A 14,268-nucleotide genomic window follows, 5' to 3' on the forward strand; every position below is an offset into this window, starting at 1 on the left:
CAATAATTAGCTTTGACTAATAAGTTGAAATGAATTGCAATGGAAATTTAAATTTAACTTTGATTTGAAGTGTATTTTGGTTCGATTCTTTCTTGCTTATCGCCAATAACGATCTTCCTTCTCTTGAGGCACAATTCATCACGAAAAATGAGTTGCAATTCGATACACAGCTCCGTTCGTCAAAACAAGCTGCATTTCGCTGCACTTGGCTGCATCGTCCCCAAGTCTCCTCTCCCGGGCGATGATCGACGTTTGGGTGATTTATTTCGCGTCCGTTTGTCCGGCGCGTTCTCGCGTCCTGTCTGTCATTCAGTCCAGTTTTCAGCCGCGCGATGTTTTCGCGTTTTTTTTATCGGGGCGTCTCGATTTGAGCGGGTTTGTTGTTTTTTTTTTCGCACGACCGCTGACAAAGCGCAAATTTAAACTCAGACAGACCAGACAGCCAAAGTCAATAAACATGGCGCGTGTGGCTGTGTTGTTGTTGTGTGCTTAACATCGGTGGGTGGTAAGTAGGGTGTTCTGGAAGTGTAATTGTCACAGGTGTGGGGTGGAAGAAGAGGGCTGTCCAAAAAGGACGTCTTTTGTGGTGCCAGCAGCAAAAAAGAAGAAGAAAAAAATGCTTCGAAACATACTGATTTGTCGAAAATCTATTGCAGACAATAGCGAGACAGACGATGACAGCGGTTTGGCTGCATGACACTGGCGCTGCTCAGCTTTTATTTTTGTTTGCTGTTGTTGTTGCGGGAGACGATTTTTTGGCTGAAGGTGCAGCCAGTCCCATATGGAGTTGAAAATTGAAAATGAATGCAGCTGCATATTTTTGGACGTGTCACGTAGCCTCCCAGTTGGGGGTTGAGCAAGTCGAACTGTCAGACTGATGAGATAGGTAAGAAATTGTCTGGACGTGGCGGATTATTTTTATTTATTTTTTGCTGTATTTCCCTGATATTTTTTTTTAAATGAAACATCCCGTGAGTTCACATCCTAATACAAATTTAGCAATAAAATATCAAAAATGTAAAAAAAAACAAAACAGGTAGGGAATAAACCCGCATTTTCAGCAGGCGTCTATTGATGGCTCATCGAGGTAGGTAGTTGAGGTAGTTATTGAACACTATCCTGTAACTTAGATTTGGCCCACACATTTATTTCGATTTTTTGACACTATTTGGAGAATCTAGTAAACCAGTTATTGTTTGTGTATTTTCCTGTTGCAATTTCCGGCAACCAGTCACTCTTGTCAGATTGTTTAAAATGCATTTCACACCTGTCAAGTTATTTTGAATTCATTAGTTTCCAAAATATATAAGTATTGAGAAAAAATGACACTAAAAATGCCTCAGAGTTTCGTTAAAATTCTAACTTTTACTAAACAAGCCCAAACATATAGAAGAAAAATGCATTGAGGATTGTTTCCAGTTGATTCTATTTTCATTGAAATTTTAATGTTTTGTGTGAAGAATTTTTGTTGTCCCATGAACTTCGGACCAATTTTGAGGAGAGGCGACATTTTTTTTCGGGGAAAAAAAATGAGTTTCACGAAGATTTCAAATATTTTAAAATGAGCCCAAACATGCTTAATATTGTCATTAACGCAGGCAAACGTACTTTTGATTGCTTGCAACTGATTTCTTGACTTCTAACTCCATAATTGTTTTGATTTTTTTCGAAAAAAAAATCCCTGTTTGTTTGCCTCTTTCGATGAGTGTGAAATATTTAAAACTTTCTAATTAATTTTAAAAAATGCTAAACTTTTTTAAATGTTGCTATTTTTTATCATTTGTCCTCTTCATTGCCTACAACATTGCTGAAGACATACCAAATCGATTAGAAATCTTTTACAAATATTAAAATTTTCGATCTTTTTCCGTATCAAAGAAAAAGAAAAAAAAATAATAATGGTTCAAACCATTTTAGGGTTCCCAAGACAATTTCTCATTTTGTAAACATCTGCGTACTGTTGTCAGTTCAATTCGCAGATTACTCGGCACCTAACTTGAAAGGTGTAAAGTTAACAATCTTTGAAATTAAATTTTACCTGAATAATATTTAAAGATTGAATCATTGAACATGATTTCACCTAATTGAAGACTTTGTCATAAGTTTCTTATTTTAAAAAAGGGTCATTCCAGGTCAACTGAGTACACTTTTGGACTCGACCTTCACCGATTTGGACCAAACTTGGAGGAAACGTTCATCTATCGATAGTTAACAGAAATCCTAAGTTTGGTGCTGATTAGACCATCCCTCTATTTTTGGCACCGCCCTCTTTTTTGACGATTTTCCTAAAAACTTTTCTTTCTTTTTAACATAACATTGCAAATACTTAAGCAAAAGACTTTCTACAGGTTGCATATTATAGAAAATTGTCCAATGAATTCGATACAAATTAAATTTAAACCCTTAAATGCCCACTATATTATATTTTAACGTTTTAAGTATTAAAATTCAGTTTTGACCAATTCCTTATATTTTTATTTGTTTGATTTTATCACCAACGTGTTCCCCGGACAATTTTGCATAATAATCAATGTAGACCTCAAACTAAAATGAACTTTTGGCAAAATACAGCGATTTTACTGGAAAAAGTTTGATTTTACGCAGCACTCGGAAGTAAATGGTGTAATTCCCGCATAGTTCGGTTTTTATATGTGAGAAACTTATTTCGGATTTGAATTTATAGGACAGAGTCGAAAATAAGACACTTTTACTATCACGGGCTACTAATTGCTGCCCATGTTCGCATAAATGTCTTAAATGCAAAATAGCATGGCCACGCATTCAGTTTTTGCGAAAATACTGGATTTCCTCCAGATTTCAAAAACAAGCTGTATATTTTTGGTTTTTCTGACAGAGCACATTTTCAACTCAAAAGCTCTGAAAATGCATATAGGACATTTATGCGAACAGGCGCATAGATTCAGCAGTCGATCGGAAATTTGACACCTCACAATTCAGAGCCAGACACGGGTGCGTGAGTGTGTCGCGTTCGCCTTTTAAACCAAGCTGGTGCCACCGTAGGGCGGGGTATCGACGACGCCTCTGTTTTCTCATTTCGCCCCACATCGACGACCAGGGGTCCAACAACAAGCGGGCTTCCTGTTTGCGCGCGCGCGCGCACAATGACAGCTTGAGGGGTAGGCTGGCGTGGTGACAACAACACCTTTCGCGAGGGGTCCACCCAAAGTGCGTGTGAGTATTTTAAGCAGCAGCAGCAATTGAAACGCAAATTGAGTGCACGAGACGACGACGACGACACACACACACACACACGAACACAACTTCTTAATTAGTATGCAAGTGCAGCTGCATCGCTTTAAATTGTAGCAAACTTATTGTTATGGATTTTTATAAATAAAAATAAGCCAAATGGGCTGCTGCCGAACACAATGCCAACGTTGCTGACGGTGCAGACTGTCGACTGTCATTCCAGCGCGAGTGCAACGAAACGTCAGGGCGGTGGCACGTGCACGTGTGTGTGTGTGTGTGTGTGTGTGTGTGTGTGTGTGTGGGGGGGGGGAGGGGGAGCTGGCACTAGAAGGTCACACTGCTGTCGAACGACTGTGACGACGTGCTGACTAGGTAAAATATGACAATCATAACAGTGAGGACGAGATGGTATGCGGTGAAAAGAAATTGCTGGCTGCACGGAGAAAAAAGAGTTCCCAAAATCGTGAACAAGCGTTCATGAAAATGGGAACCTCGAACAAAGTGTTCAAATCCCATGGTACGATTTTGAAAAACGTACCATGAAATTTGAACACTTTGTTCGAGGTTCCCATTTTCATGAACGCTTGTTCACGATTTTGGGAACTCTTTTTTCTCCGTGTGCTTTCTAGGGTGCAGCGGTCCCTTTTTTAGTGGAGTAATGTCAGATCCTTAATTATAATTTAGAAAATAATCAGACTAGTAAGAAAGACTCCAATCCGCTAAACTTTATCAATTTCTCTGGATGATCCAAGAAACATTTACAAAATTTATCTAATTATGAATTAAAATCATGTTCAATGTTCAATGTTTAATATTTAATGTTTAATGTTTCAGGTTTCATGTTTTATGTTTTATGTTTGAAATTAATGCTTTGAACACTTAAATAAACTAAGAGAGAAATTCTCGTTTTCGGACACCGTCAAAATTTTCAACCCCTCGCTCACATTGGGTCGCGCCACCGTAAAAATGGACAGGTGTTAAAATTCAACCTATAATTAATATTTCCCACTCTATCACCCAACGTCCGTCTGGTGAGATCGAAATCAGAGCTGCTCCGTTTTGAAGGTGGGTGTACGTCTTCGGCGACCAAATAATTGTCGGTGTCCTGATGCTGTCTTGGCTCAAGTAAATTTTTTATGATTTTTGATTTTTGATATGTTTTTTTTGTTAATTTCACAATGTTAGTAAATAATTTATGACAAAATTATAAAATTTGCAAATGGTGTGGCCATTAAAGAAATACTTCGTTTTCTTGAACACTAGATGGCACTCTACCGTCGCGTCCAGTTGCGCCAGTCGTGACGTTTGTGGACGACGAAACGATTTCCATAAATTTGCGCGCGCTGACAGTCTCGACGAAATAAAAATTTCCTTGCAGCCAAACACGATCGTTTCAAATTATAAAACCATCCCGCGGGATGAGCACGAAATTGTTCTTGCCTGTCACAGCCAGGATCTTCTCCCCGGGAGGAGCTGCATTGCGTTCTGTTGCAGCAAAACACAGGAATAAATTGCACCACGGCCATAAAGCAATTTATTTGAAGTTCCAGGCCATGTCAAAATATTGCCAGTTTGAATAAGGACTTAAGTTTTCAAAATGAGTACATGTTTGTTTTTGTGCGGTTTTATGGCGTCCATTCCGGGATGCCATCGAGATGATTTAGGGGGCCTCAGCAGATTCAATAGGAACAAAAGAGGTTCGTTGAACTGGGAAGGATATGTTATTGTTTTAATCTTTGATTTATTCTTAAGAAATTCTAGGTCAAATCTTCAAATCTTCAAATCTTCAAATCTTCAAATCCTCAAATCTTCAAATCTTCAAATCATCAAATCTTCAAATCTTCAAATCTTCAAATCTTCAAATCTTCAAATCTTCAAATCTTCAAATCTTCAAATCTTCAAATCTTCAAATCTTCAAATCTTCAAATCTTCAAATCTTCAAATCTTCAAATCTTCAAATCTTCAAATCTTCAAATCTTCAAATCTTCAAATCTTCAAATCTTCAAATCTTCAAATCTTCAAATCTTCAAATCTTCAAATCTTCAAATCTTCAAATCTCCAAATTTTCAAATCTTCAAATCTTCAAATCTTCAAATCTTCAAATCTTCAAATCTTCAAATCTTCAAATCTTCAAATCTTCAAATCTTCAAATCTTCAAATCTTCAAATCTTCAAATCTTCAAATCTTCAAATCTTCAAATCTTCAAATCTTCAAATCTTCAAATCTTCAAATCTTCAAATCTTCAAATCTTCAAATCTTCAAATCTTCAAATCTTGATATCTTCAAATCTTCAAATCTTCAAATCTTCAAATCTTCAAATCTTCAAATCTTCAAATCTTCAAATCTTCAAATCTTCAAATCTTCAAATCTTCAAATCTTCAAATCTTCAAATCTTCAAAACTTCAAATCATCAAATCTTCAAATCTTCAAATCTTCAAATCTTCAAATCTTCAAATCTTTAAATCTTCAAATCTTCAAATCTTCAAATCTTCAAATCTTCAAATCTTCAAATCTTCAAATCTTCAAATCTTCAAATCTTCAAATCTTCAAATCTTCAAATCTTCAAATCTTCAAATCTTCAAATCTTCAAATCTTCAAATCTTCAAATCTTGAAATCTTCAAATCTTGAAATCTTCAAATCTTCAAATCTTCAAATCTTCAAATCTTCAAATCTTCAAATCTTCAAATCTTCAAATCATTTAATCCGGTTCTACAGAGAACGTCAACTTTGACCTCAAAACAAACTTCTCAACTTTTAACTGCCGGTCGATGACCCCGGCAGCTTGGACGGTTCCGTCGAACTGTGCGCCGACCCGCTGGGTCTCTACGTCAATATTATCACAAAAGCGTCGAAAAACTTTTGATCTGGCGGTCCCCGGCGTCGGGCCAACTCTCCAAGAGGCCAACAGAGGAGACGCTAGACGGTTTGCTCTTTGTTGCAAACAAAAGACCAAGCAAAGCTTCCTCTCTACTCGAGATGAACAAGCACAAAAGTTCGTCAAAAGCTCGCCTTTTGAAGAGCTCGACAATGGGATGTTACACAAGAGTCGTACCGATATTTGATTGAAAGATTTTGTTTGTTGCAATTCTTCAAATCAGGAGATCAACCCAAACGTGACTTACGGGTACAGGCAGATGGTTCGAGTCGGCGTTTATGGATGCTCCTGCTGCTGCTGCTGCGACTGCTGCGGCAAGGTCGTCGCTGGTGATAAACTGGATGGGCAGGGTGGCCAGTGCCTCGGACGTCTGGGTGCCGGTGCCGCGGCCAAGGACGGTGGCCACGCGAAGACACCGGTACGCACCGAACAGCCCGAGCACGACGATGCCGATCAGCGAGAACGAGAGCAGGAAGTACACGTATCCTGGAAAAGGGAGGGAGGGAGAATGTTGTTAATATCAAGTCCGGTTTTGGATACAGAGAAAAATACTGATAGATCTTAAGTTTGTTAATTGCCCAACACATTTACCACCAATCTACTAACGTAAATAGGTCATATCTTTACGACATTCAATTTATAGCCGCTGCTAGCATTCCTGCTCAGTTTTCGGATGGGATTTCCCGAATTAAATTGAGTCCGTATTTATGATCCGAGTAATCATCTCACTATCTTCAAAAACAACCGACCTTCTCGTGTGAGGCTCATCACAAGCCCAGACACGAGGTTCGCGGGATTGCGATAAGATATCTCCGAAATTCATGGCGCCTATCGCCATCAAAAGTTTTCACACCTCCGCGCGCATGTTCCAACCCCATCTAGATACGGGCCTGGGCCGTAGACCTGCTGAACTAATTGCCCAACTCTCTTCATCGCCGCAAGATCTTGCACGAAACATGGCATGCCGATCTAACAGGCCTTTGCGAGACTCTGTTCGTGCCTTGGAAGTCATCCGAGATCGGCTTTTTGCACGAAGATCCTGCCTTGAGGCCGAGTTCCCCGAAAAAAGCAAGCTGGTGCGCCCACATCATGTACGATGTAAAACAATTACATGTGCACTTGAACATTCAATTTGCAACAACCCTGCCTGCCTGCCAAGTCTGCCAAGCCAACGCGGGGCCCAGACCAGACAGATTAATGCTTATCTTATCGGACGAGGGCCGCCGCCGCCAGACGGCGCAGTGCATGAGTACGTTAATTTATAAAGAAGAAAAAAGATAAACACCACGCAGACAAAGTGAAGCATTAGGGGGAGCACATGCTCCAACACACGCACGTGATGCACACTCACACAGACACGGAGGGAATAGCAAGACTTTTGGACAGGGTTGCAATATTTTAACCAGTTCTTGGTTATCCGGGGTTTCACAAGATTACGATCCACATCCAAAGAAACGCTGGGACATCTCAGTAACTTAAACTTAGTAGCGTCAGTTTCCACCCTCCTGAATACACCCCTGTTGGTCAGCTGCGATAGACGGAAAATGTTCAGCCCGAAAAAAACAGCGCGCAAAACACCAGCCAGCATGAGTAACTCTCTTCACATCATGAATAACATTACGCTGGAATGATAATTATGGCATCAGACATCACTCCGACTGCGGCTGGTGGCTGGTGGCACCCTCCCCATCAATCCCCCCCCCCCAACCTGGCATCTCCACGTGGTCCTACGAGCGATTTGAAATCGAAACACGCCGTCCGCAGACATCCGACAGCCACCCACTCACAGGCCGCCGTCCGTCACCCGCACGGTCATTAATTGCCGCGGACCAGACTCGAGTTAGACAGCCTTTCGTCACTTGCGAGCGTGTAGATTCCAACCAGCCCACCCCCTGCACGCGCTGTTCCCCTCTAGGCAGAGAGATGTTTCGAATTTCGAATCGGCGATCACTCCCACGCGCGGTCACGTGGAAGACGTGTGGGTGGCGATTTTGGGAAGGGTCAACGGGTTTGGGGCGCAAAAAAGAAATGCCGAGTTCACGTTCGAATGCGAGCTTTAATCTTCAAATTGGCGAATCTTGAACTGGTATGGTTGTTTCTGTCTAAGTCAAAAAAAAAATGAGTGAAACCGCATACAAAAGCATGCACATCACCTTTGTGAGCAACACATAAAAAAATAATGGTAATATCTTCAGGAAATGGTGACACATTATTTGTCAAAAAAAGTTTAATATTATATCAGGAACTGGTGAATCTTCATCAATTTCTGGTTAATTTTCATCAGGTTCACTTGTTTTAGGTGAAATTACTCAAAAAAAAAAAGATAATATTCAACCAACCAACTTTTCAACCTTCCAACATGTTTTTTTTACTGTGAAAAGCATGTAATATTGTTTGCGAAAACGTGTAATTATTTATTTATTTATGTATTTATTTAGTCCAAAAAAAGTGTAATTTTACCACTTTTCTGGTGTAATACTATTAGGATGACAATTTTTTCCCGGAAAACGAAAAATTTTCAATGAATTATTTTAAGCTACCGTCAGTGGGGGTGACATTGGGTCAAAGTGATTTTTGACGGATTTTACCATTTATCAGGTTCTTCTCAATGAAACTAAGTTCTGTTAAAAGGGTTGTGTAGGGGACATCTTAAGATGACTTCGCTGAAAAAATCTCATTCCTAGAATAAATCCGGTTATTATGGCAGCTGTCTAAAGTTGAGTTACGTTTTTGGCCAAAAATTACCTCTCGAAAAATCATTTTTTCTAAAATTTTGGTTGGAATTGCTCGAAAACCACGCAAATGTTTGAAAATCTCTACTTCAAACATTTTAGCATGTCAATACGATTCCCTCAAACAAGAAACACTGATGGATAACTTGTTTTTACCATATCGTTGTATTTGAGCATCATTTTAGTTTCATTTGACCCAATGTCACCCCTTCTAAGGGGTGAGATTGGGTTATTTTTCAAACTATTGGCATTTAAGATAGTGTTCATCAAAATCCACCGCTATCGAAATAGAAAACTACGTTGAAAGATTTTCGATGTTTTTTAAAATGTTTATGTTACTAAGAAATTACGAGAGGTGTATCGTTTTTTAACCCATAATCACCCCCACTGACAGTATCTTAAAACTGTCGTCCTTGGTAAGATTTAAGAGATTTAAGATTTAGTTATTAGTAAAGAGTAAGTGATTTTTCCCACTCGAAAATTGCAAATTTCACGGGGACCTCAATTTCAAAACACCAAATTTCACGCAAATGTCGCGGAACGGGAAAAAAGTTAAAATAACTCTGAAAATCTTATGTTTAAATCACAAATACTATTTCTTATGCTTAATTATATGTTATCAGGGTTGTTAAAATATCAAAATATCAGCTCTCAGCAACTACAATTATCCCGCCTGAATATTCATGCCTCAAATATAACTGCTCTTCTCTCTTCATTGAAACTCTCAGCGCCGAACATAGCCGAACACGTTTTCGTGTTTACACACTCGTGATTGACATTTTCCTTTTCTCTCTCATTCCCGCTTCCACGATCATCCTACCGCAACAGCGTTTAACCACAAAAGCCGCCACAAAACCAATTTCGCAAACGCAGTTTAACGGGACGTCATGCGTGGTCGGCTTCTAATCGCCATCTCGCGTTCTCTCATTGCAGTTTTCGGAGAGATTGAGAGACTCAGCGGTGAGAGCGCACAGTCGAGGAAAAGGGGAAGAGTGATAGAGAGAGAATGACATCGCTGGGAATCATGAGACACAAGAAGAGATCTCACAAGCTATCGTGACGGCCGCTATACTCTCGGATATTTTTGGTGCAGAGATAATCTATTGATAGCTTTATTATCACTCATTTGCAACACTGTATGTTATTCTTCGATAAATTAAAAAATCTTCAAAAAAAAGTTTGGTATACTCTTCCCCAAGGATTTCTGCACAGAAAAACTTCGTCAAAAAACAATATTAAAAACGGTCTCGCGGCTGCTGTTCAGTACACTTTTGAAGAATTTTTATTTTTCACATACCTCATCTACACCATTCAATCACAAAACTTCACCAATAATCAAAATTTCTACTGAATTACTCATTATTTCTAACTAAACAAAAGGGCCCGTAAACATAATTCAAAACAACAATCCGGTGACAGCGCTCTAGTGCCCTTTCAACTCTCATCGAAATTGCACTTAGAAAGGGCCTATTATGAACAACAGTTGGAATGTTAAAAGGGCCCAATAACGATTTTTTAAAATTATGAGTTTAATTGCGAAAATCAACAAAAATTAAGAAGCATTTAAGCTGAGTTGAGGATAATGATGTGTTTTATCGTATCATCAGTAAAAATACTATCAGTCAAGCTTCTTTTTTAAATAGGAATTGAAACAAGTTGTCCACTTTTTGCAAGCGATTTTCTCGAATCGCTGTTTTTGGTTTTGTGTCCTAATGAATTGTTTTGCTCGATTAAAAAAAAAAATGATTTGAGTAAATTGATGAATTCCACGAATTTCACGCCGTCAACGAAATCATCAAAAATCACTAACCCTTTATTAGTAATTAAATCAGGGTATTCACTTGCTTAATTCTACAGAAATTCATAAGATTATTTTTATTCCTATTTGAGTTTGATAAATTATTTTGAGAAATATCGTTACAAATCCCCACAAACATAAAATTTCACGGGATTTCGCGGAAAAAGCCAAATTTCGCGGATTTCTCGCTGTCCGCGAAATCGTGAAATTTCACTAACCCTAGTAAAGAGCTAATATAATGAAAACATTGATTTTATGACAGTTTGAAAAAAATCTCTGAATTCAAAAAATATTTTCCTGTATTCCGCGAAATTCAAAACCCCAGGCAAATTGGATGCCTTAGTGAAATTACACGTTCTTTGTTGTGCTTTGAATTTTAAATGAACCATAATTTAAAACACATTTTATAAATTAACATTAAGTCAATGGTCAAAAGTGGGACTAGAATTTGAATAGAGCAATATATTTTTTAGATTGGTGTACTATTGTTTGTATCAGTTTCTGTTCTAACCAAAATCTATAAAAAGTCATTATATCATGAAAAATTGGCCTAAACAGCTGCCAGAATTCATAACATTTGTCCTGATTTGCCCCAGATGCCGAATATTGTTTCTAATTCAAAGTAATAAATATATGTTATTAAAAAACCCAGTCTTTTAAAATTATGAAAAATTTAAAAGAAAATATTCAATACGCCAGGCATTTTGCGGATCTGTTTTTTTTTATTTTGGAATTTTCCGGGACAAAATGTTAACATTCTCAGGCTTCGGGAATTCGCGGTCTTGAAAAAAGAACCCGAAAATTTTGTCCCGGCAATTCCCGGGATGGAGGCAGTTTAAAGAGGTGTAATTCTACCTTCAAAAACAACACTTTCCAAATGTAAGCAACCATTCAACTGTGTAGGAATTTAACAAATGTGTTTTTCATGGCATAGCAATGAAATGGAAAAAAATAATAAAGAAAATATATTTTTCATGGCAAATAAATTATCCAAAACAAATCTAACTTTTTTTTTTTTTTTGTAAAAAAAGTTTATTTAGATCATTATTTTTAGTACATGGTTTACATAGAAAAGCATAAGTTTTGTTGAGTAATACAGATTATTTGAACAACTATACCAAAAATTGTTTATCGTTTACAATAAATATTATTAGAGTTTGTTCTTCTTCTATCTTTGAGCTTCAATGGCGTGTCTTCTTCTTTTTCGGGCGACCGGGTCCTCGTCGGCCTGAATTGGGCGCAGAGCCTCCAGGAGAGATATCACTTTCGCTCTCTGAGATGGTGTCCAAAGATGGCGATGTCTTCGGGTCCCGGATGGGAAAAGGAATCTTGAAATTGTTTTCCAAGATCATGTTAGCAGGCGTCAAAGAGACTGACATCTCTTCATCATTGCTCTCTTCGTTTCGTGAGTTCTCGATTTGATGTTCGTCTCCAGTGCCGATACCGCTGAGCTCGTTCGTGACATCAGTTGAGTGATTCGGCAAGATCGTCGCGGTGTCGGTCCCCGCGATACTGATGCAGTCGATTGGATTTGTTTGTGGTGGTGCAGTTTGGGTTTGCAAAACCGTGGTGGAGGTACCTTCGTTCACCACACCAGCGTAGCTTTGTGGTGCAGTTGTCTGTGCGCTTTTCAGTCTCTCGCTGAGGTCGGCCTTCTGGCCGAGAAGTTTTTTGTTTTCAACACATGACATCCCTATGTGTTGAGTTAGTGTGCAGTGTCTGCACGTCGCTGGTTGACCTGTGTAGGTGACCAGCGTTAGTTCGTTTCTGATTGTAACGAACGACTTAATATGGCGGCAAAGCACCATCTTTGCAATCCGGATTCCTGACGATACGCCGCGGAATGCGAATTTTTCTCCCCAGATTGTTTCTTGGATGCTCAAGACATCACCGTAGTGCCGAAGAAAGGCCACAATTTCGTCATCGGTGACGTTTTCGGAGAGATCGTGGATTTTGACCTCCACTCCCCCGTCCTCCATCATCAACCGAACTTTGACCTTGGTTTTGTTAATCACGAGCTCGTGCTTTTCGTTGTGCTTAGCAACAATGTCTTGAGCGATTTTCAACTCACTACACTTAAGAGCGAGTCCACGAACAGGGCATACCCCTTTGTATGGGACGTCGTTTGGACCTCACCAATCTGCCTGAAATTTTCAGGGATTGTTTGTACATATAAAACTAGCATCTGGCCAAAATATGAGCACTCTAGGTCAACGGGAAGTGGGGCAAATCGGGACACAAAGTTTGAAGGTTCAAAAACGTCAAAAATCGTAAAAAGGCTGTAACTTGGGCAAAATTCAATTTAATTTCAAAATTCAAAATGCATCTGAAAGGGCTTAAAAAATGCAACAAAATGCAGGGTAGAGCATCCCAATTGGTTGAATCTAAAGAGAGTTATTGGCATTTTAGTGAAAAAATAGCACAATTTTCAAACTCAAATAAAAAAGTGTTCCATCCAGATATCAACTCGGTTCGACCTGCAGCTTGTAGGGGACATCTGGGACTACCATCTGAGACTGAGAACGCTTTGGGTAAGGCAGTTTAACATATTAAATAGACACTTTTACTTTTAGTGAATTTTTTGGTTGTAAATTTTTGCTCGGGAGACCCCTTAGATCCCATTTTCTGATGATAATTTTATCATATTCGTGTTTCTGAGACAATTTCACAATAGAAACATGCATAAAAATGTTTATTTTCATCCATTTTAACCCTTTAAAAAATGAAAGTTAAAAAAAATTGAGATGCTGCTTTTTTCTGGTGTCATCTAGTATCCTTGGAAACGAACTTGAATTTCAATAAATGTGAATCGAAGATTTTTTTTTAACTTCAATTTTTCAAAGGGTTAAAATGGATGAAAATAAACATTTTCATGCATGTTTCTATTGTGAAATTGTCCCCGAGCAAAAATTTACAACCAAAAAAATCACTAAAAGTAAAAGTGTCTATTTAATATGTTAAACTGCCTTACCCAAAGCGTTCTCAGTCTCAGATGGTAGTACCAGATGTCCCCTACAAGCTGCAGGTCGAACCGAGTTGATATCTGGATGGAACACTTTTTTATTTGAGTTTGAAAATTGTGCTATTTTTTCACTAAAATGCCAATAACTCTCTTTAGATTCAACCAATTGGGATGCTCTACCCTGCATTTTGTTGCATTTTTTAAGCCCTTTCAGATGCATTTTGAATTTTGAAATTAAATTGAATTTTGCCCAAGTTACAGCCTTTTTACGATTTTTAACGTTTTTGAACCTTCAAACTTTGTGTCCCGATTTGCCCCACTTCCCGTTGACCTAGAGTGCTCATATTTTGGCCAGATGCTAGTTTTATATGTACAAACAACCCCTGAAAATTTCAGGCAGATTAGTGAGGTCGATGCGAGATGGGTATGCTTTACTCGTGGACTCGCTCTTAACATGTGCGCAGTTTTGCGCATGGTTGATCTGGAGCCTCTTCACTTGCTCTGGCCTCAAGGCCAGATTAACGTGCACAAACTTGTGCAACTCTTCAAATGTTGGGCGTTTTGGGAAGTTCGATAGAAGCACCTTGAAGGTGTTCTCACGAGTTTGCACTTGAGACATAGTTGTGATGGCGAAGCACAAAATAATCACAATTAGATGATTTGACGCGAAAACTCGATTCCACACCCGAT

The 14,268-nt window shown here is 38.8% G+C and overlaps 1 protein-coding gene across 1 annotated transcript in view; it reads right to left on the reverse strand.

The window, feature by feature from the left end:
* LOC120430407 (probable serine/threonine-protein kinase DDB_G0278665) overlaps nucleotides 1-12,307 on the reverse strand; it is a 45,705-nt gene extending 33,398 nt beyond the window's left edge. The window contains exons 1-2 of the mRNA XM_052709926.1: nucleotides 11,994-12,307; nucleotides 6,334-6,574 (exon numbers count right to left, since the gene is read on the reverse strand). Of these exons, the coding sequence (XP_052565886.1) occupies nucleotides 6,334-6,574; nucleotides 11,994-12,307 (555 nt within the window). The remainder of the gene's footprint in view (nucleotides 1-6,333; nucleotides 6,575-11,993) is intronic.
* Between the last annotated feature and the right edge of the window lie 1,961 nt (nucleotides 12,308-14,268).

This window comes from Culex pipiens, chromosome 3 (assembly GCF_016801865.2).
Source record: "Culex pipiens pallens isolate TS chromosome 3, TS_CPP_V2, whole genome shotgun sequence".
NCBI classification, from domain to species: Eukaryota; Metazoa; Arthropoda; class Insecta; order Diptera; family Culicidae; genus Culex; species Culex pipiens.